Source organism: Dromaius novaehollandiae, chromosome 6, assembly GCF_036370855.1.
Source record: "Dromaius novaehollandiae isolate bDroNov1 chromosome 6, bDroNov1.hap1, whole genome shotgun sequence".
Classification (NCBI taxonomy): Eukaryota; Metazoa; Chordata; class Aves; order Casuariiformes; family Dromaiidae; genus Dromaius; species Dromaius novaehollandiae.
The window spans coordinates 30,849,445-30,872,718 of NC_088103.1; the positions used below are offsets into that span (position 1 = coordinate 30,849,445).

Below are 23,274 nucleotides of genomic sequence, written 5' to 3' on the forward strand. Positions count from 1 at the left end.
GCAGTTAGCAGACCACAAGTCCACAACAATTAGTCACTTCTAGGAAAGGGCTTTTTACTAGCTGAAAAATGTGCAAGAAAGATTGCATTCAAATAAAGCTAGCCTATTCCACTGGTCTCATTTGGGACTTTATGAATATAGTTGAAGTATTACTTGCTAAAGGGGAGAAATTGGTCTAGCCTGGGTCTGTTCTTGATGTCTCAGCACTCTCCAAGTGCTCTGTGTGTTCAGAGAACTTCACCAACATACTGCTTTATACTTACTGCACTCTTCTGAGACAGGCAAACATTACTCCCATATTCGAGAAAAAATTGAGGTAGTCACTGGTTAACATGAGAACTAAGTGAAAGATAGCCCTAGGGAGATTAGATCCAGGTTTCTCATTTCTGAATTCCCTACAGACCAAACTGCGACATACGTGATTTTATCCTACCTAACTAAAGCAATGAAAATGCTGAGGAAGGAAGATTATTTTATTAGACAATGATCCAGCTTGGAGATAAGATCTGGAAAGAATGAGTTTAGTGAGCTAGAAAGTATATCTGGGAGAAGAGGAGAAAGAAGGACATCTTCCTTTGAGGTCCAAGGATAAGTATTTCTAAAAAAAGAGATGCCGTTTTGCTCTGTGTTGCCTATTTTCCATATCTTCACTTTTGACCTCCAGCAATTCAGGATTATCTGATATATGGAAAAGGAGGTCACTAGCTGTGATACATATGTAAAGAAAGCTGCAAAGGTTTGCCACCGCAAATACAATATACCTTGAAAGGAGGACTTGCCATGTCACAAAATAGCTGGCTGTGCTCAAGGACTGGCAGAGCTGCCTTGCGATAAAACAAAATGAAACAAAACCACCTCCTCTTTGATCTGGTCACAGCTCAGCATATGAGGAATGTAGGTAAAGTGAAGGAGAATGATTCCTTAGGGAAGAGGCTACCCTATGACATCTATACACTCAAAGATCAGCTGGAAACCTCTGAGTTCTTTGCATGCAAAATATCCCACAAAAGGTTTCCATAATTAAAATAGTAAAAAAGAAAATACAAATAACATTAAGAAGAAGAATAAAGTGTGTGTAAAAATGCTTTCAGCTCAGATGCGAGCTGAGGTACAGAGTCCACAGAATGCAGAAAGAGATCTGTCTTATTTTCAGACAGTTCTGTTTAATAAGAAATTCCCTCACCAGTTAAATGAGTTACTGAGAAATTGTATCTATTAGTATCATAACTCTGTGAGGACACTGAGAAATATATACTATGGCTAGAAAGACTGTAGGCTTGGTATGCATTTCCTAGGAATTCTTCGTTAGGGAATCCCCTGCTTACGCACCGAGCTTTGGTAATTCTGACCTTTGGTACCCAGATCACGTTTAGACTGCCAAGATCATTGGTGCAGTCCAAAGTCTGCTTTGTGCACTCCCTTTCGCAGGAGGGGACCTGTAAGGCCCTTGGTGTGACGTGTGCTCTGGGAACGCAGCTGCCACTGACCTTCCTCGCCCAGCCTTCAGCCCGCTCCCAAAGAGACGGCAGGGAGGAGGGCGCCTGACAGCAGTCGGCACGAGTTGCTCCTCAGCGGCTGCTGCCTCCCAGCGCTCCCGGGAGCGGAAAGGCATCTGTCTGCAAGCGCAGTATGTTAACTTATTCGTGCGCAGTGAATCCAGTACTTTGGACCATCACCACACACACTGGTTGACCGTACTCCAGCTGTGCAGCTGGCTTGGGCACGTGGCAAGGCCAGGCCCATGGCAAATGACACCCCTCTGCTGTAAGGATGTGTTTATACGGGCCTCTGGGTGGAAGGGCTGGGCACAGCTGCTTCCGCGCGTCTGGCTGTGCGCACAGATGTGTGCACTCAGGGTCGGGAGTGGTACTGATCATCGTGTTTTTGGGAACACTGCTGACTGCAGAGTAGTAGGGAGTGGCAGCAAACAAAAACCAGTTTTAAATGAATCACGGGAAGCTTTCTGTGTTACAAACATAGTTACTTCTGTTTACCCAGAGCACTTAAAATTATAACTCTTTACATTTCCGGCACTTACAAGACAGTCTGAATTATCTGTAGTGCCTCTTGAAAAATACCTGTCTGTGCTCTGGGACCCAGTTTCTCTGGGGGGACAAAGAAAAAGAAAGAAAAAAAAGACAGAATTTGAACAGGCTATATTCAGACAGAAATGATAGGCACCTATTCAAGCCTATAAGGGAAACTTGGTAAACAATACTGAGTTTAGTTATGAATCCACACACATTCGGTATGAAGTGACCTGCATGTTGCTTCTCCTCCTCTGAAGTTCAGTTAGATCTTTACTTTAACTGATAAACTTGAAATCGTTCCAAAAAAGGGATTGCAGTCTGGGTTCAGTTCTTGCACCTTTTTGGGTACAGCCTTCGCTCACTGACAAGGCACTGTTTAGTTCTGTGTTTAGAAAGTGTCGTATTCTGACGATAAAGTTACTGCCTCCAGTCACTTAAAAAAAGTAAGACAGTCACCCTTTGGGTGCAACCCTCATTTTCTGTCTTTGAGAAAGACTGCCTAACAGGTCAAGCAAAAAGAAAAAGTAATTATTTCCTCTTTTCCAGGCAAATGCAATGGTTTAGCATTGAGAACCTGGAAAAAGGGGACTTAACAGGTGCAAACTGAGAATTAAAACAAAGAAAGAAATGACCCCCCTCCCAAAGTCCCCCCACTTTTTTCTTTTTCCAGAAAGAAATCATAAAAAGAAAAAACAAGGAAGAATGTAATGGAATTTGGAGAATAAAACCTACGATAAAAACAAAAATTAAAGAACAGAATGTTAAAAATTACCACAACTGCTTCTGTTCTTAAAAATGTGAAGTTGTAAAGGAGGAACAGTGTACCCAGCCCCCTCTTTTACTGCTCCTCATAGCACAGTTATTCTAGCTAGTTCTAGTCCCAGCTGGTCTTTATTTTGTGTTTCTATTAGCTTTTAGTTTTATAAACAGGTGTGCAGGTGACAAAATTAAGAAAGAAGGTTATTGTTTCTGGACAAAGGGGAAGAATCCTGCTTGCTGGGGGGAAAACGTGCTCATCAAGAACGGGATTTGTAGAAGCACCACTTGAGGTTTTGAAAAGCCTGAAGCTCTTACCTTGGGCTATCTTCTCAAACTAAGTGAATGAACAAGATCTCCACCATAGGTACAACAGGCTTCCATCAGCACAGCAACCCTGACTTGCTCTTTGTGCAAGAATACTGATTTCAGTGAACTGGGCGAGAGTATCTTCCTAAGATGCAACTTTGTGATACCTGTGCATCTAGAACAACCCAATTAATTATTTAATACAAAAATTTTTTTTCCCCTGTTCCAGTTGCTCGGTAGGAAGCAAAATGAAACCCCCAAATATGGATGGCATCTAATTCCTTTCTTTGGGCCTACTGCAATTGCCTCAGAGCTCCCCACGCATGCACTGCTGTACTATATTCTACTGGAGCAGTGAGAAGGGAAATGCAGACTGGCATCATGATGGTGAGTTTTCTGTGACCTTTCTGTGACCGCTATATAATGTGGATGTGCAAAGTTGGATTCTTGGGGTGCAGTCAGATACTGGTTCAGTTGCTGCTGGCCTGGGATAGGAGGCTGCTGCCCCTCACGCTCTCTGGGGGCTTATGGCAGCCCACCCCCTGCAATGCTTTTTGTGGTGGGAAGGGAGGAAGTTTGGAGCTAGAGGTGGTAACTTGTGGCACCAAACCATCAGTTCACTGCAATGAGCCTTTGATCTTTATCTGTGAAGGCTATTGCGAAGCTATGAAGAAAGAAGTTGAAAGAGGCTTGCTATGGGGAGAAATCAATTACAGATGCCTATCTGAGAGGAAGCAGGCACAACAAATTGTCTTCTGCTGTGTTCATGAGATATATAAGAGGAGGTGACTATAAATATTTTAGTTTTGTCAAGAATATTGTTTCCTTAAAGTCTGAATAGCATCCTATTCTGCTCACTTTTCAATCATCCACTATTCTGTCTAGAGGCAAAAACCGTAACGGGAGCAGGTGTGTGTTTACATGGTATACACAGAGGCACAGAAAGGCTAAATATTGATTATACTTTTCATCTTCATATGCCCTCTAGGTAATCTTGACATACAAACTGTCAACCTCTCTTTCACTAGTAAGCATTAACACAGACAGAATAAATGAAAGTATGTAGCATGTAAAGGCATATTATATCCTTGGCACAAATTAGTCCTAACATGAAATTAGACAGTAAAAGGGACTTGAGGTGACTGGGAATTCTGCAAATTGAAAGACCTTTCATTTTAATTTGATCTTGACTTAGCCAGGGAGTCCCTATACTTGGCTAGGGCTCATAAGTAATAGGAATAATTATTAATTATATTACCTGTATAGGCATATGCAGATTTATCAATAGGTCTAAGACAACTGAAGCCCTATCAAAGACACTGACTGTTTGGTGCAACTGCTCCCTCATTTTAGATGAAGGCTGAGGCTCCTTCTGAATATGTATGAGCAGTAAATTAATACTAAATACTTCACTTGTTTAAACTGTATTAATTTTTTTTAAATTAATTTTTCTGTGATTTAGCAGAGAGTAGTAGATCTGGTTCCTGCTATCTTTCTTTACTACTTGTGGGGCCTTCACAGATGTTTTTGCCTATCCAAAGACCAGTGAGGGCCAGGCGCTTTTTAGTATAGCCTTTGAAAATAGAAATATCTAATACAGCTCTGAGGGCATTTCAGGTATGGACACCTCTTCCCTTTTATCCAACTTGTTACCCCATTTATCTCATAAAGGAGATGCCAAAAATGTCATCCTTATCCTTCACTGGATAGCAGTCACGCTGCAAGTAGTACAAAGAAGAATTAGCTATTATGATATGCTAAGTGAACATTGGAGGTCACTTTTGGACACAGTAAGTTTGGAGCTATCTTGTGTTCTGCAACTGACTTGCTCTGTTCTGACTCTTCTTGGTTAACTGATCGCTTGTATGCACCGGTTGTCTAGATACTGGATGATGCATTTAAAAAAATAAATGAACGAATAAATAAATCCCACACAGAAACTATATTCACAAAGCCTACTCCATTCTGAAAGGCTTGGAAGCAAAAGAGGGAAACTAAATGTATTAAGTTACTCTAAAATAGAATACAAATTAAAACTCACTGAGCTCCATGCCTCCCTGAAGGACTAGTACTCTACAGTCCTGTGGGTTATAGCAGAGCAAGGACAGAATTTTACAGTAGTGTTTTTTATACTTCACAAAAAAAGAGGAAGTGCAAAGTCATTACCGGGAAGTGAATAAAGACAGAACCTGGTATGGACCCAGAAAACGTCCATCTATCAGTGGTTACATTACTTTTAGTCACAGTTCTACCAGCATTTTTGAAAGCTGAAATAACATTTGTCACTCCTGCAGGCATGCAGGTTGAAAGCATGGCACAGTTGTATAGAAGAAATGAAGGTGAATGGAAAAGTAAGAAAACTGAGGAAAATAACACCTAAAAACATGAGTGAACTGAACATAGAAAGAGGAAAGCTCATCTTTGATTTGGGGTTGGAATAGAGTGAATTAATTTGTTTTTCCTTCTCCTATCTCTTCCACACTTCAGATCTGCCATTTTAGTTCTGGCCACCTACTGAAGATCAACTAAGAAAAAAAAATCCTATGTTAAGTTATGTAATGCTGTGACCAAGATCTAGCCAGATGTTTAAGCACATGCATAACTTCAACTGCCTTAAAGTCATATATTGAAATTTTGTGGTGAGGTCTTACTAGTATAGGCACATAAGAACTGGTATCAATAAATTCACTTCATGATCTGAATGCAGTCTTCATCAGTATCTATGTGTCATTTAAGATTGCTACTAAAATACATTTTCTAAAATAGTGGTTTTAATCCCCTGAGTTCATAGACTTTGAAGAATATAAAATGGTGTGCTTTTTCAATGGGCTGGAAAATTTTGTGGGCTTGATAGTATGAAGGCAGGGCTCCTTGTCTGTACTAGAGAAAAGGAGATCTTGCGCTTTTAAATCCACTTCTTACTCTTCTCCTCAAACCAAAAGTGCATTTTATTCATAATGGTCTGCACTTGCTCAACCAAATAGCACTCTGACAGCTGAATAGGAGAGAGTAGAGATTCTAGATATGGCATTAAACATTCCCATTAACCTGGTTCTAGAGATAAAATAACCCCAGATATCTCAACGCTACCCAATATTTGCAAGTCTGATATTGGTTCCAATGGAATAGCTTTTAGGTAAATAAGTGCTACACACTGAGTAGAAGATGCAAGAAATTAATTCTCTAATTTTAAGGTTTTTAGAAAAAGTTGTATTGCTTTCTGTTAGAGGCAAGATTTGTCTTAAAAAAAAACACAAACAAAAAAAGGAAAAACCTTACTGGTTCCATTCATACTTGCTCAGCATGAACAATAATAAAGGAAAAACCCCAAAACACGCAACTGGACTTTCAGCATACATTTTAAATTGTCCTTTACAGTCCAGTACCTCTTTTTCCCATTCGCTAACACGGTTTTCCTCTCTTAGGCAGTGTTTCTCTATGGGACCACCTGAGCTGGAAGGAGATTGGAATTCTCTCTGGTTCCTCTCTGAAGGATAATATTTTTTCCACTTTCAGTCTGTTCCTTACCAATTAGCAGCTCCAGTGTAGCGACTGATTTCCTTGGCATACTTTTGCTTGTTACATAATGTTTATAGCAAAAATTGCAGATTTTGCATTTTATGTCTTCAGCACTAACTTATAAATTATTAAATGTAATGCCTTTAGTATTAAATTGCCTTTAGCTCAAGTGACTTTACCACTTGTTTAGAATCAACAGAGGTGAGTAGGGAGGTGGACCTATTCTGACATATCTGACGGGGACTAGGAACACTTTCTGTACCTGGGCCACAAGTGTTTTTGCTCAACCTACAGAAGCAGCATATCCAGCACAGACTGCAGGGTGGAGTAGGGGCATCTGCACTGGTAGGGATCTAACAGCAGCTACTCATGGGTCTGTTTTGTTTATTTTGTACTGAAGCATAGCAAATTTTGCTAGAACTTCAGGAGAAGTATTTTGGTCCAGAGTTATATGGACACCTTAATGGAGCCTCCATAGGCTGCTACTGAAAGGGGAAACCCTGCCCTTCTCTGTCCACTTCGTTTTGACTTCAGTGCTTATCTAGCTATGATGGATGAGGGAACACATCCAGCTGAAAAACTAATTTCTTTTTCCTTTTGCCAGTATGGTATCAGCAAGATCAGATCTGGCCCATCGCATGGCTGCGGGAACCCTCCTGCCAGTGCGAGGGCGGCAACCAACGGTGGGGCAGCAGGGAGGGCGGGAGGGGGGCAGAAAGGGACCCGTTCTCTTGGCAGCAGCTCAGCCTTATGCCGAATTAAACTGGCCATGTAACTACAGCTTCAGTAGCGCTTAGCTGCCTCTATGCTTCTTGCACAGATGCCAGTGTCTGTATTTTAAGATGTGAAGGGATCATTTAGCTATGTAGTCTGACCGCTTTTATTCACAGCCCACTTCACCCAGTTACCCCTGTACTGAGCTTGAAAAATACATGCTCGTGTCTTTCATATTTTTGCCTCATGATGCATTATTTTAATTCTTGCTAAAATATTTACTATTTAGTATAGCATTTATGTTGAGCTCATAAACTTGTAGCATTGCACATCTGGCTTCACTTATATCTAGAAATTAAACTTTCCAAAATGTATATACGTATTAATGGATTAGGAACAAAGATACTGACAAAATTTTCAGGCTTCCTTTGCCCCTCAGTCATTTAGTATGGCTGTTACAAAACAAACTTATTTACACATTATATAAAGTCCTTTCACAGTCTACCAAAAAATCTAAGAGGGTTCCCTACAATCAAATAAGAAAACACGATCCCTTTTGGGCCTTGTTTTCTATCAGTTTTCCAATTCTCTGGTCTGCTGAACACATAAAACTGATGATATTTGCTTTTTAAAAGTGATATTTACTTATCTATCATATTGTAACATGCTTTAGGATACTTAGAATAGAAAGGATGTTATATAAAAACTAAAAATCTATCCTCTAATACAATAATCACTGACAACAACAAAATGTATAAGGAGGAAACTATGTAATGAGCACATATGTTTTCTTTTCTAGTGGTCAGGTCTTATAAATCATCTGCAGAAGTGAAGAGGGGTAAAAATGGCTTTCAACTGATTCATGCAGTCAGATTCTTACCTATGACAGAAATAGTTTTGAGGCACTTCCATTAGATATGTGAAATAGCAGGTCACAAATTTCCCTAATTGCAGTGTGCACCAAATATTCTTATTAGAAGGTTTTGTATATGAAATCTGCTTTGAGTGAAGAGGGCAGTATGGCAGACAGCGACAGAATTTGGTCCAGGCAGGATGAGGTAGTCAGGGAGAAGGATTGGGGGTGGGGGACATTTTAAAGGGACCGTTCTTATGAAATGCTTGTGCAGAGAGAACAATGGCAAAGAGAAAAACAATGGAAAGATTCAGTTGGGGAAGTCTTGCTGGGGGTGTAAGAGGAGATTCTCACAGTGGTATTTTGGGAAGTTTGGAATGGAATGAGATAAGTGCAAAGTCCAGAGGTGAGAAACATTCATGAACGGATTAAACTGGCAGAGAGCTAGAGGAAACAAATTATACAGCTTCATCATTTAATCACAACTCCTTGTTTTGTGTGGCAAGCTGGACTGAATAACCCCATAGGAAAAGCTCTTACTTGTACTCATCAGCATGGCAAATTTGGCTGGAGACCTCCTTTTCCCCATTCCTGTGTTCCTTTACTTGTTCCTTTTCAATGTGTAAAAACTATACAAGCAGCACCATGATTTAATGCGACTTTACAGCAGCTCTCGTCTTGTTGGGTTAAAATGCTGGTGTGCCACAGTAGCTGCTGTCATGACAGAAGATGACTGCGTAGTGGAAAGCTGTCAGGAGAAGCTGGAAGGTGAGGCGAATGGGTGCTGGAGGTGGGAACCCCATGGGTGAAGGCCCAGAGGACCGTCATTGCTGTTACTGCCTTTGGGCCTCAGGCTGGAGGCAGCTGAGGCTTTGGCTAGAAAACAGCGCGGGCAGAACAGCAGACGCGAAGGGGCCGCGACTTGTGCGGGAGAGGCAGTGATGAGCAACTAGAAGGGGTCACGCCGATAAATCTCTTAATGGGGAACATTTCCTCCGATTTGGGCTCTCAGGCCACTGAGCAGCACAGAATTAATTGTGTGCATTTGCATATCCTTTCCTCCGCAGCTCTGAAAGGGGAAAAATGTTAAAGCTGGATGTGGATTCTGGTGCCTGATTCTGTAGTGGGGAGCATTCTCCAACTTACTTTGAAACTTGAGTTTCTTTCCTGTCTGTTTATTTTGTTTTTTTTTGTCTTGTTCATTGCTGAGTTAAAATTTGAGTTTAAAAAACTAGAGTAAGTTGCAACTATTTACCATTAGCAGGAAAAAATTAGTAAGATTAGTGTAATAAAAATACTTACTTACAGTGCAAAACTAATATTCAATTATTCCCAATTCATTTTCTCAAAGAGGAAGTATTCCCTATAATAAGATATCCTATACAAAAGTCATCAGTTTACAGTTAAATGAACTTATGGACTTTCAGGAGGAATACCTTTGTAAAACAGAGAGGCAAAACTACAGTCTATAACTTGCAGCTGATATTGGAACTCAAAGAACTCTTAGACCTAGTTTCCACTCTAAAGTTTTGTCATCAGTTATATTGGTTAAAGTTAGGGGGAATATATTGTCAAAGTGCCCTAGAATAGATGAAAGAAGAAAAGACCCAGTAGTTACAATCAAGCTATCTGTATGAGCAGAAAATTAGCAAGGACCATAAATACCTTCAAATTTGATAGACATCTAGCTGACATCTAGCTAGGTCTTAGGGAAACTCCACTTGATTTTAACAGAATTAGGATTTAAGCCCTCCTGTTTAGCAGGTGATAATAAAACAAAAGGATTTGCTTTGTATTGCAGATAAACACACACTTGTCCAACTTCAGAAAAAAAATTAGTTGCTTTTCATAGATTTGGAAGTTACGGTTGGAGGCAGTGATTTTAAGGCTTTTTTAGGAAAAAGAAATTGCAACAAGTTGATGAAGTCATCTGAAGTGAACATGAAACTGTGCTCTTTAGAGTTGGAAAAGTGACCTGTTTTTAATCTAGAAGTTGTCATCTTTATGACCTTAGATAAATGAAAGCTTGTGGCAAGCTTCTGGTTTATGCCATGGTTTGTCTGTCTCTGCAGTGGGGATGGTAATGATGCCTTTGAAAATGGCTTTGTGATACACAGCTGAAAACAACTAAGAGCAAAGGGTCGTTATTAAGGTTTGTGGTCATAACAAAAAATGCAGCAAGCCTGAGGAGATGTTACAGGAGTCATATACAGCAGCTGGAAATTATTTAAAGAGTAGGAATCACAGAATCTTAGTTTAAGGAAGCTGTACCACAAAAGCTTCTGCAAGTTTGGTGCTATATCTTTTGAGTTGCTAACTTCATGTTACCTTTGCCAGCTATCATCCTTGATTACGAGTGCATCTATTTACGTATACATTTGTCTGAAGCATAAAATTATTTTCTGAAAGTTTAGGCTGAAATCAAGGCACACCAAAGCCTGCCCTGCTAACGTGGCTATTGCTCTTGTATTTCACGCCACACTTTAGAAAACTATTCTTTAAGAAGTACCCAGGAATACTTTGTCTGCACTACACAAATTAATTTATCTCCTAATAAATTAGCCTAGCCTTGGAATTCATGCTTTCCTGACTACATGGAAGCAATTAGAATACATAGCGTACTTGGAAGGAATATTTGTATAATACCACGCATACCTTATCACGCTACCTAAAAATAATTCTGGAATTCCATGAAGTCCCAGCATTCCTATCTGATACTCAAGTTAATTGTACGAGTTAATTGCAACTGCAAACAATGTCCGTAACCACAACATCGTAGTTAAAGAGGCACGTAAGACCACTTTTAGTTGTTATTGTTGAGATAAAAAAATAGGAATTGAATATGTTAGTAATTCAGATCTGATGCAAGACTTGCTAACGCAACAAAAAGCTAGGTCTGGTAGATTCAAATATACCCACAGAGAATGGTGAGAGAAAGATTGATATAAGATTATTAAAACCACTTAATACCTAGTTTTTCAGATCTACACTTGGGGAAAAAAACCCCACCTCTAAGCTCAGACACTGACTCAACAGCAATGCTAGTCTTTAGAAAAATATTTGAACTAGAATTATACCAAGTGAAATTTTGTTTTGTAGGAATACATCTTAACATATGGAGAAAGTCAGATTCTAATGTAGCCTTTTCATGCACATAACATTCAGTACAAACTCTGAACCAGCCAGGCATCTCCCATACACACGTGTGCACTGAGAATGCTCACAGATTTGAGCGACAAGTGTACTTCTACGTTCCTTGCAGAACCACAATGAACTGGCACAGAGGAGAAGAGAAAAAGTAGCCTTTGATACTTCAAGATAATAGAACAAAGTAGAGCTACCTGCTCCTCTTCCTTATTTTGCAACAATATTAAAACTTCAATCAAGATGAAGTGTCAGCCAACCTGAAGATGCAGCAGGGATGCAGTGGCATCCCTTTCCAATTTAGTAGTTCTGAATTGGTACACAAACAAGTTGCAGACCGTTACAACCCTGGCATATAGAACCTCCTAAGTATCGGAAAGTAATCCTGTTTTAACTTCTTGCAATGGTGCATCAGCTGCATCCTGGCTACCATTTTATCACAGAGGAGAGTGGGTGTTTTATTTCTTTATATATCAGTAACTGTTCTGATGGCATCAAGTTTTCCATCGCATCACTTGCTTATCATCTTGTGATAACTAGTTTATCCTAATAGTGAACCTTGACACCATTTAGAAATTATAAGGTGATACATTAGAGTCAGTGAAGATATTGACTGTATACTTTCCCAGTGTGTCCCCTATCCGTTGATCCTTCCCGAGAGTCCTTCCCAGGGACGTGGGATGCAGCCCACTAGGCTGCATGCAGTATGCTGTGCAGAGGAGGAGAAGGGCCACTGCAGCTCCGCAGGTGCCCTCCCTTCATCCCCCAGTATTTCAACAGTGTGGAAAGCGTAGCTGTCAAGAAGGGCTGTTCCAAGGGAATATTCTGATTTCCATGAGAGTTTCTGGGTAGAGGGAAGGAGGCTGAGAAAGGTGAGTGTTCAAATATGGGTTATTTTAGAAGATTTGTTTTCCAGCATTTCCTTCTTATTTGTGTGTGTGTAGTTCCTATTTCACTGTAATCTGAAATGAGACTTCTTTTCAACATTAAAAAAAAAACATCATATGATGAAGAAAAGCCTAGGGGAGCCAATTTCAGCACACCAGTCACACTAAAAATACTCCAGTAATGGTCAGCTTCTGCTTTTTCTCTCAAACACTGTATTTAAAGTTTTTCTCCTTCACTTAGGAAGATTTCCCGTTTTCCAGTTCCCTATATTCTGTCACTTCTTTCGAAGGCCGGGAAATATTAAAGGGCTTAACAGGTTCCTGAAGAACTTAGGAAAGCCGCCCTCGCAGGACCCCCACAGGTACGACTAAACCATTAAGCAGCTAATTCAATCCTAACTTACGCAGGGCTCATTCCCCCCCGCCCGCCGCGCTCCGCCGCCGCCTACCTGAGCTTCTCCCCGGCCGGCACGGCCAGCTTGTTCAGCCTCTCCATGCTCCGCGCTGCCGGCCCGCCGCTCCCCGCCGCGGCCTGGCCCGGCCCGGCCCCGGCCCCGGCGCCTCTCCGCCCCCTCGGGGCGCCCGAGCGGCTCCGCCGCCACCTGCCGCCGCTTCCTCCTCCCGCCGCCGCCGCGGCTGCAGCCAGGTGGCCGCGCGGGGGATCGCGCAGCGCGGCGCGGCGCGGCGGCCGCGGCCCCGCAGATAAAGGCTCCCCCGGCGCTGCACCGAGGGCGCCGCGGCCTCGCTGCTTCCCCGCGGCGCCGGCAGAGGAGGGACCCGCTGCTCCGGTCCGGCCCGGCCCGGCCCTCGGCGGCGCGGGGGCGGCCCCGCTGCCCGGGAGCCGCGGTTAATCCTTTCGCAATGGAAAAGCGAGGCCTCGTCCAACCCTCCGGACCCCCCGGTCCCTCCTTCAGAGCCCTCCGCCTCGGGGAGCCCTTGGGAGACGGTGTCCCCGGCGGATGGATGCTCCCCGGTTCTACACGGATAACCTTGGGGGCTGCGGTGGGGCCGGGTGGCCCACGGCCAGCCCCGGCCCCCAGCCCCAGTGTGCGCCCGGCCCTGCGCCCTGCGTGGTGCTCCCCCGGTTAGGATGCGCCGGCTCGCGACACGCTGCCGTGGGGACCTTCCCCTTCCCAAAGGGTCTCCGGCAAAAGTCAGAAAACTGCCCCGATGTCCCCGTCCTTTTGAATGCCGCTGTCAGAAACAGAAACGTTTCCTCACCCTCTTAAGCTAAGGCAGCAGCAAACCCTGATCCAGCCTGGGCAAGGCTGTTCCCACCCAAGGTGCAGGTGGCCGAGCAGTGTTTAACGGCTCTGTTTTATGTCCGAGCCTGGGATTTTTTGTCTAGTCTGGGGCTCAGCCATTTGTTTCTTTTTCAGGTCGATCTCTCTAGGCAGCTGCTTGTTTCTGAGGGGTGAATAAGCAGGGATTCACGGTCGGTCTTTATCCTGAAGTGCTGACTAACGGGCTTTTTGAATTATGTGGCTTCTGTTGTCTCTCCTTTCTATACCTGTGACTTGTCTGTGGCTTAGTTTATAAGCTAGGGCTGCTCTAGGTGGGAAATCTACTTTTTCTTTTTTTTTTTATAAATGTATATCTGAATCATGATAATAACCCTATGGTAAGTGCGATATGTTTTGAGGACATCAGGAGGTGTTTCTTGGGGAGATTCTCCAGCCACTTTGACTAGATTTCCACCTGGATGTGTTTCCTCCCTGAATGTACTGATTGTAGTTGTTTCTTTGTGAAAATGTTGTGGCCAAACACCCTTTCCTGGTTAGTGCAGAAGACTGTCTAGTGGGGAGACAGAGAGGATGCCACAAGATTTGTGTCTCTGATTTTGGCATGGCTAATGATTTTTGTCTCCGAGCTTTCAGCATGGTCGTCGCTGTGTATTTCCATACAGCATTTCTCTAGGGATGGCCGGTATTGAACAAATTGTACTATCTGGGGTATCTTAGAAAGTTCATGGGCTTTAAGGAATAGCATAATAATATCATTTACTATACACATTTCTGGAATTCCAGCTTGATTTATGAACTGGACACCTTCGCAAGTTTATTCTATAAAAGTTATCTTGATGATTAAGGTTGCACTCTTGCAGTGTGAAGAAGTGGGTGTAAATAATTTGCAGTGTCACTTTACTTTTTGCTTACATAATCTTGCTATATCTAAATTTATATCAGAATTTGGGATTTGCTCAGCAGGCCCATGCATTGATTTCTCTCAGACAAAACCTGGCTCTTGCCTGACTAGCAGAGAAATCCCAAATTGTTTCCCTCTGAGATCTTTGGTGGTAGCCTGTCATTCGCACTGCGTACTGCTTTCACCTCGTTTGCCCCTGACTCAACAGTTTACGGGTTTTAATGCGGGGCAGCGCGTGGTGCTGGTGCAGAGGGCTTTCGCCCTGGTCTGCAGAGCGCTGCCGCCTCGTCCTTGGGCTCTGCCCCCGAGAAGGCGTCCCCACGGCTGCCCTCTTCTTGGGGCGGGCCCTGAGGCCGGACTTGGCCTTGCGCCGTGCTTGGTAGCAGCACAGCTTCAGCCAGTTCCCTCCTGCCTGAGCACCACAGATCCCGGTGATCTGCCGGCTCAGGCGTCCACGTAGCTGTGCAGTGAAACAGACTGGGAAAGGAATCCATCCGCTACAAGTGATCTAGCACAGAGTAACCAAAAGTAAAAAAAAAAGAAGTTTCAACTTGGCAGGGTTCTTCGATTTGGTTGAGCGCACACATGCTTGCGAGAGCGCAGCCGGGAGAAACAGGGTGTGTGACTGCTTGAACTGGCACTGCTGCCCAAAGGTCGCTCCTGAGAAAGCTCCCACTGCGCAAGGCTTGCTCGTGGGAGTTTGTGGAAGCTGCCACAGGCCACAGCCTGCTTGTTTTTTCCAGGCACACATGTGGCCCAACGCACAGTCCTTCCTCACGTTAATATCCGCTAGCATCTTGTAGCAAAAAAAGCTTTTCCCACTGCTCCTGCAGGGCTTGTTTTTACCTGATCCTGGAAAGCTGTACAGGGGAAGGAGATAAGCACTTGTCTGAATGCTTGCACAGAGCACATCTTATTTCCCCTTATTTCCACCCCCATCAAGACACTCTGAGTCTTTGTCGGAGGGGAAGAGGCCTGGGCTAGAATTAGCGGAGGTCACTAGCACAGGGTTTGGCTCTCTTTGCTCACGCAGAACGTGGGCAAAGATATGTCGGCCCCGTCCTCCCCAGAAAGAATAGCACGTGCAGGGCCCAGCGTCCCTGCGTTATCTTAAATCTAAAGCATGTGACAGAGACTTTCTCCTGGCCACCTTAGCATATGCTATGCCTGGGAAACTAACAGAGTCGAGCACAGGGTGTCTAAGTCCTGAAATTAAGAGAAGGAACCCTCCATCTCCCAAATCAGATGATGTCAACCAAAGCCTCTCTGGTTATGATCCCACAGTGAAATCCCTCCTCTTCCCCAGTTTAAATGTGTGCCTGCACCTGGAGCATTGGGATCTAAACACTGCAGTCTCATCAGAAAAGACTACAGCCTGCTTAGTGCTTTCTGTTCTGCCTCCCAATCTGCATATGCAGTCATCTATCCCTGGTATTGACCAAGCTTGTCTGGGTAGGACAGGATAGGACAACCACTTAGCCTTAAATAAATAACACACCCAAATCCTGCCAAACGGCCCGAGGCCTCTACTTTTCCTAGCAGATGGTTTCAGAATCAAATTTCTGGCACACATTGGGACTGATCCTATCTGTGGTCAAGAAGGTTTTTGTGTAGCCCAAAATCAGTCTGTAAAAGCCTTTACTCAAACCATACGTGAGGAAAGCACAAAGATGAGCCGTGCTGGTCATCCAGCCGATGCACTCAACAGAGTGATGCGAGGTAGAAAGGGGGCAGCCGCAGTTTCTGGGGAGAAGGAGCCCTGCAGACCAGCGAAAGTGCAGGTAGGTGAAGGGACTCCCTCTCTCCTCGCCTTTCCTTGACCCCAGAAGTGATGTGTCTGGGGCCCTGGGCAGAGGAGATGGGGCAGGGCATCACTGAGCTCGGCTCCCAGCAGCGGCCTTCCTTCCTCTTTAGGAGGCCCGGGATGGTCTGGAGGCAGTTATAACGTCATCCTATTTTTGTAGTTGTTGTCGCCCCAGCAACTGCCCCTCTTTGACTTCATGTGCTCATAAGGAGAATGGCAAAGAGGAACTGGGATCCAGCTTCCTGAGTGGGTGGTATCCTGGCTGCAACCTTGGTTTGCGCAAAACTTTTTCCCAGCCACGAGCACCGCTCCTGACGGGGGGGAATTGTTTTGAGGAATGTGTCACCTGTGCCACCTCTGCACACCCTGGCATGTCCCGTAAGCGCGGCCACCCACTGAGCCCCGGCGCGGTGGCTGGGGCAGCCCGTGCTGCCCGGCGGAGGGGAGGGAGGGTGGCTGCCGCTGTGGCCTGGCAGGTATCCGCAGTGCTGGCGCGAGCGTGCTGGGCAGCTCGGGGACACGTGGTTGGGCAGCACGTGGGGGCTGGCGTGTCGCACAGGGCGGTGACCCGGGGGAATATATTTTCATGCCTTGAGTGCGGCTTTGTGCAGGGGCGTTCCTGCAGTACCGGTTTTCTGGAGCATCACCGTTCAAGCTCTTTACCTAAATAGTATTTGCATATCTTAACTTTTAAGGATCATGTGGAATCTGCTGGTTTTTGTAATTAGGTGGTAACTTTATTTTCCTGTGTGTGGCTATGAAAGATACAGGAAAAATTCCTGGCCCCACTACCTAATGCAGGTGATGGGGGGGGGTTGCCCGTTTGTCCAGGATGGTTCACAGAGTATTCATGCTCTTTTATTTTTGCTGCTCAAAATGCCATTGAAATTTTTGGCCTTAATAATACTTTGACAGATTATCTAACTGCTACTGAGTTTTGGAACATCATTTGCTCATCACCGCATGTGCTGTGGCTTGGTCTGGGTTTGTCTCCCGACCCTCTCCCAGTATGTCTGTCTAATTCTTCTCTTATGCTCATAAATAAGAAGATTTTGAAAAGATTTTTCTTTGTCTTGCATATTCAGAAACTAAGATTATTCTTACTCCTCTGCTATTATCTGCTGTTTCTTTCCCACTGGGTCATTCCTTGTACCTGCTTCCTCACGCCGGTGACTTGGTCTGGTTTCTATTCAGCAGTTGTGAAATAGTCAAGGCATGGTCAAAACAAGACTGTGCAACGAACTCTGTCTGAGGCTGTTAGTATCTTACCTTCATTAGATCAAAACTTGTTGTGATTTACTGCCAAATATTTCCTGTCTGCTCCAGTTTTCTATACCCTACAGTTAAGATCATTTATGATTTGACTTTGCTTCCCTTAGGAAATAGACAGCTCTTGTAACACAGAAACGAGCCATCAGAAGACTTGTCTGAAGCAATTTAGTCCTCGGTAAATGGTGTCCCTAGATCAGAACAAGTATCTTCATGCAGAGGCATTATTATAGAGCAACCATTAGGCAAAATCCAGCGTTTGGTTACTATCAGGGACGAGTCTGATGTTTTTTCTTGACTACAGGTTTCTGCCTGACTCCTTTGATGACTGCCTTTTCCAGTTAAATTAATGCTGTGTGGTTTAATACCTTGCAGTGTATAGTTTGTGTGATGATTTGGGGTTGGTCAGGGATTCCTGCTGAAGCTGCTAGTATTACTAATATTCATATTACAATGTTAAATATTACATAAAATATCAGTAGTACATATCTTCCTTTCAAATCCACAAACTTTAATGTTAGTGGCTTTTTATGGAGACCATCCATGTCACAGTTTTAATGTGGATTATGGATTTGAGTTGTGTTTACTCTAGGGAACCTGGGAGACGTCTGAGTTCCTGCTCTGGGTCTGCAGCCCCAGCCACGTCCCAGCCACGAAACGGGGAGACTCAGTGGTGCATCAGCATTGCCCCATAGCCTCATCTGCTGCCGAGGAAACCTAGGCACACGTCCCAGGCAGTAAAAAGAGGGCAACTGGGGAGCCAAGCTGCAGTGGATAGTATGATAGATCCAAGCCAGTACCTAGATGCAGCCTTGGCTTTTGGTTGTCATTTCTGAACATCGACGATTTTGCACAGCGAAAATAAAAAGCTGAGAATTGTAGACTGTATCATGTAGCATGAAAACTTAGCAATGAGGACGTGAATATAAAGAGCTGCGAGTGGATTAATTTAAAACATTATCAATTTACACTAAATCTTTTAAATGTTTTATTTTTAATGCTTTGAGGAGACAGTGCTGCATCAAAGAATCTCAATGAACTATGCATGGCTATTTCAAGAGGAAGCTATTTTTTACAGATTACATTAATGCTCATAGATACAGTCTAGTGCCTTCAATATACATAAAACAGCTGAGAAACTTGATTTGAAGTAAGCAATCACTTTGATAATAGGTTTCAATTTTATTTATGATATGACCATGTAAGGCTTGCCTTTTTTCTCAGTCATGTTAGAAAACCCAAATCTTAACACCTTATCAATTACTAAAGTTTTGTCTTCAACATTAACAGAGAAGATTGTGCCAAAAATGTTTTCAGAAATACTCAAAAGTGAAGAAGGCAACTGTTCTTTATAGGAAAAAATTCTTGAAATGGATTTCATGTAAAACCTGTCTTGCTGAGTAGCTAGTGTATTTATTCATTTTGACTTCTCTTCTGGGGAATTTGCGGAAACAGAAGATGAACGTTTTACTTTTTAAAGGACAGCTTCATGAGCTTTTGCTTGGCTTTTCCTTCCAAGTCATGACAAAAGAGCAGAAAATAAGCTTTCCTGAGTAATATGTAAAATGACTGAAAATTCACTTCAAAATATCTGTCTGCTCTTACTCTCTTGAGGTCGTGGTATTTCGCCTAACTCAGAAGTACTTCTCTCTACCTACCTCTACATGCAGTCTTAACTCTCTCTGACTCCAATAATTGCTTCAAAAGGGTATTTATTCCTACGTAAAGGTCTCCAAAATTTGAATCTACTGCTTGAGTTCTGACTTTCTGCTGCGGCAGGGATAGCACTAAAGGTGAGAGCTCTAGCCACTGAGACAGCGTAATGTGGATGGAAATGTAGCCAGTCAGTAGAAGGAATTTAGCTTGATCAGTCTGTGTTCACGTGAATGTCAGAAAATAGTTGCGACAGTTCTGTTTCTCAAGGCTGTGGAAGTGTTTGGAAATAGCAAAAAATGATACCACCAGAGTCTGAACTGGAATCTGTAACAATGTTGCAGGCCTTAATTTTTGCTAAAGCCTGTTATTTTAAAATATTTTGTGTATATTTGATCTCTTCTGCCTCAGACTATCCTCAGGAAGACAGGTCAGCAACACACCGTGGCGATGAAGGGAGGAGGGGAAATGGATAGTTACCACTAGACAGTCACATGCTGCCTGGATGGGTTTAGTGCATGGTGATGTGGGTCTGCATGCAAATTTGTGGTGCTTGATACCATGGCAAAAGACAGCTCGAACTCAATTGTTTCAAGCTATGTCAATTTAGACGTAGTTTTGTTTCCCCTCTATTTCTATTTCAGTTGATGCACTGCCTACTTAACTTACCGCTCAATGTCTCTGAACTGGTATTTGGAAACCATGAGTTTATGGAACATGACTCCTCATGACATTATATGTATTTATTACTTACTGATTGCTATAAACAGGCAAGACACTGCTGTATCTGTTGTTTAAAATAACACATCTCTCTTTTTTTTTCTTTCTTCCAGGCATCTCTGTTGGAGTCTCATTGACTAGTCTATTTGAATGGATCTTTCCATTTCCTGGATGCATATAAGCTGCTTTAAACTAGAAAACACTGCTTCTTGTTCAGAAAAAGCTACATGTGGGCACTCAGTTGTGTCTCAGCAGCTGAGAGGAAGGTACTCTCTTATTGCCTGTTCTGTGCTAAGTATTTTAAAGTAATACTCGTTTTCAGACATTTTAGTCTCATCATTGAGACCTGTCAAATAGCTTAATGCCACAGTAATGTTAATTTTGGAAGACTCCTAGCAACTGGCCTAGAAATCTTAAAGCTTAGTTGGTTATCACTCCAGGCACTAGATATCTTATTTAAAGTTGCTTAAATAGTAATAGTAGTAGACAAAAGATGCATTTGAAAATACAACTCTGGATTTAATTGAATGGGATTTGGGTTTTTTCTCTAGCTCACTGGAGGAAACAGGCAGTACATGTAGGCAGGAAACTAAACTACGGGGTAGGCAGAGATGTGAAAGCAGTAAATTTAGTAGGATTTTCTCATGAAGGGGCTTCTGAACAAACTCACTTTAGCACCTGCACAGCAAATGTGTTTTATTTCCCTGGGGACAAACCCGCTGTGTAAAAAGCTGCACTTCTGCTTTTCAGTTTTGCCGTCATCTGTTCCACATGCCCACAGAAACACAAAGTTTGCTCCTTCAGACAGCGTAGTTATTTAATGCTTAAGCTGAACGTGTTTGAGGCCAGATTGCCTTGGAGGCAGTGATTTGTGCTGGAGCCGGCAGGCAGCTACTGGGGAGAGACCTGGCTGCTGCCCTACCCTGAGGAGTGGTGCTGCTACTCGATTTGCAAGTCTTGTCCCCTTCCAGCAGGGAAGAGGGGCTGCAGCACGGAGATGCCTACCTGCCCAGCTTTAATCCAGCTAGCAATCGAACCAGCAGAAGTGAAGGCCCAGTGGCATGGGCTTCTTTGCAGACTGGCAGGCCAGGCTGGTTTCTGACATTTCTCTGGGGCTTGTACACCTTCGTCCCTTATTGCCAGGGCCCACTGGATTAAATCTTGGACAAATTTGCCTCCCTGTGCTGCAATCAGTCCTCCTGTTTGTGGTGTAGACCTACTCCAGAGGGGACCCAAAAAGACTCAGTGGAAGTGCTTAGGAGAGTGTGTTATTTGGCGCTGGCACTGAGAATAAGACTCGCAGAGGGACGGAGGAGGATGTGGGAGGAGAAAGTGTTTTATGTCCTTCCTTTCTGTGCCTACTCAAGCATCAGTCAGAATTCAGACCTACATATTTAATGGTCTAAACAGGGTTGTATCTCTGCTGTCAAAATCGCTGTGTATATTCACACTGAAAAAAAATTGCCCAAAGTTTCCAAATTTCAAAATGGAAAGGATGTCCTAAAATGAGGTTATTTTTGTGTAGCGCCAATACTGTTCACACATGCCATGGTGCCGTCAGCACCTGGAAGCAGCCAGAAAACCAACAAGCACTTCTCTCCTGCACTGCTCTGTAATACAGCCAAGGAAAATGGTTAGTATATCTTTTCTCTAGAATGACTTGGTAACCTGAACTGCTTCGGTGACCACAGTAATTCCTATCTGAGCATGCTTAGGAACAGGAAAACTACTTTTGTCTGTAGTCTTTCTTGTTTTCAGGTGTTTCTGCCTTCTTCAGCCTGCGCTGTTCTGTGTCTTGGATAACAGGAATTGCCCGACCCTGTGTTCTGGGAGCAGGAGTAACACTGCAAAGAAGCTCCCAAGGTCCTTCTACCTAAAAGTATAGTGGATTTGAAATACTGCCTTGAAAAACAAACAGTGCAGTGACCAGGGAGATGGGGGAATTTTGAAAGAAAAAAATCTCATTAAAGCTACAAGTAGCAAAGCACTATGTGAAATAATAACAAGAGTTTAATAAATTAAAGTGCTGTATGGATGTGGCTATGACATAAAATAAATACATGTAATAATCTCTTCTGTGGACAAAAATAATTCAGACTTATAACTATAGCCATGAAATTTGTCTGTTATCTTGGGCTGCAAACTTTGTGAATTGTTGCAAATGTTATGTTTACAGTTGCTAACTTTAATTGCATTAAGACCACAAAACTGTAGCAAATGAATAGGAGTGCCATACCATATCAGTGTGTTATTATTTTTTATGTATCCTATTTTGAAGCATTCATTGTCGCAGCATTTAAAAGAGTTATTTCATAAGTCTGAGGTCATAAAAGCCTGCATCTTTATACTCTGCGGGTTCAGTGAGAGAAGAAAAATCTACATTTAGTAGCAAACTCTGGGATTCAGAACAACTATTTCTACTTTTTGGTCATCCCTTCAGATTCAAAATATAAAAAGTAGCTAGGGAGAAGTGAAGGAAATAATAAAATGTGATAGAAGCCTACACTTAAGGACATGCGTATATCGGAGCTTTAATATTCACTGCATTGCAGTAGCACATAGTAGTCTCATTCATAAACTTTGATCCCTTTTTCAGTATATATTGTTCTAACAGAGAACAAGGAGACGGTTACTGCCTTGAGGAAGTTACGATATAAAAATGTTCTGGGATTAAAGAAAGTTTCTCTCTGGTAGTTTAGAAGTATATACGCAGGTGATAGTTTTTTTCCAGCGTCTGGAGCGTGGACTTGGACACTTAAACCTTCTCTATGTTGTAGAGATCTGACTGGGGTTTAAGAACGTTACATGTTTGAAGTTGTCCTGTTTGTTATGGCCAGATTACAGATTTTAAGGTATCTTTTCCCTAAGAGGTGTGGTTTCCTTCAAGCCTTACTCTTGGTCTGCTAGCTGACTTTCATCACCCTGTTCTCTGGTGGATTTCCCTTTTTATGAAAAAAACCCTCAAAGTATCATGAGCTTCTAAAGATGTTTTAGAAACTTTTTATTCTTGGTGGAACTGATACCACTAACGCTTCCCTGAGTATTTGTTCAGAGGGTCTCGGTGCAGGGTTGTGGATGAACAGTGTTTCGCATCTGTACAGAAAGTGGAGCTTTCTTCTCATTTTTCATTGTTATTAATGAAGGATCTGATACCATATCCACCTTGATGGTGATGGAGACATATTGCTGGCAAGGCATCATCTGTAAGGGCTCTGGTGCGTGATTTGAAATTGGCTACATTTGTTATTTTTTACTGGTTTCTTAGACTCAGTTTCTTTCCCTTGAAGAAAGCTAAAAATTAGTAGTACCAGTGAGATGGTGGTGTATGATACATATTTAGTACTGCTTTTGGTTAAAAGCTGAAATAGCTGAAATTTTGGTTTCATCTGTAATAACTGGAAAGGGATTAGCTAGCAGAGAATACCTGGAAGACTGTACGTGTGCCCTGAACTTGTATTTTATTAAAAAGAT

The 23,274-nt window shown here is 42.9% G+C and overlaps 2 protein-coding genes across 6 annotated transcripts in view; one reads left to right on the forward strand and one right to left on the reverse strand.

The window, feature by feature from the left end:
* The window catches only part of BLNK (B cell linker), a 105,507-nt gene that overhangs the window by 36,142 nt on the left and 46,091 nt on the right, over nucleotides 1-23,274 (reverse strand). The window contains exon 1 of one of the 5 annotated variants that reach the window (XM_026094159.2): nucleotides 12,662-12,969. The exons of 3 other annotated variants lie outside the window; for them this stretch is intronic. In XM_026094159.2, coding sequence (XP_025949944.1) covers nucleotides 12,662-12,708 — 47 coding nt within the window. In that variant the 5' untranslated portion in view covers nucleotides 12,709-12,969. Of the gene's footprint in view, nucleotides 1-12,661; nucleotides 12,970-23,274 lie in introns of those variants that run through there. One more of the 5 variants, XM_064514066.1, reaches the window with a different exon arrangement.
* DNTT (DNA nucleotidylexotransferase) overlaps nucleotides 19,231-23,274 on the forward strand; it is a 169,417-nt gene continuing 165,373 nt past the window's right edge. The window contains exon 1 of the mRNA XM_064514068.1: nucleotides 19,231-20,069. The gene's annotated coding sequence lies outside the window, so the exon portion shown is untranslated. The remainder of the gene's footprint in view (nucleotides 20,070-23,274) is intronic.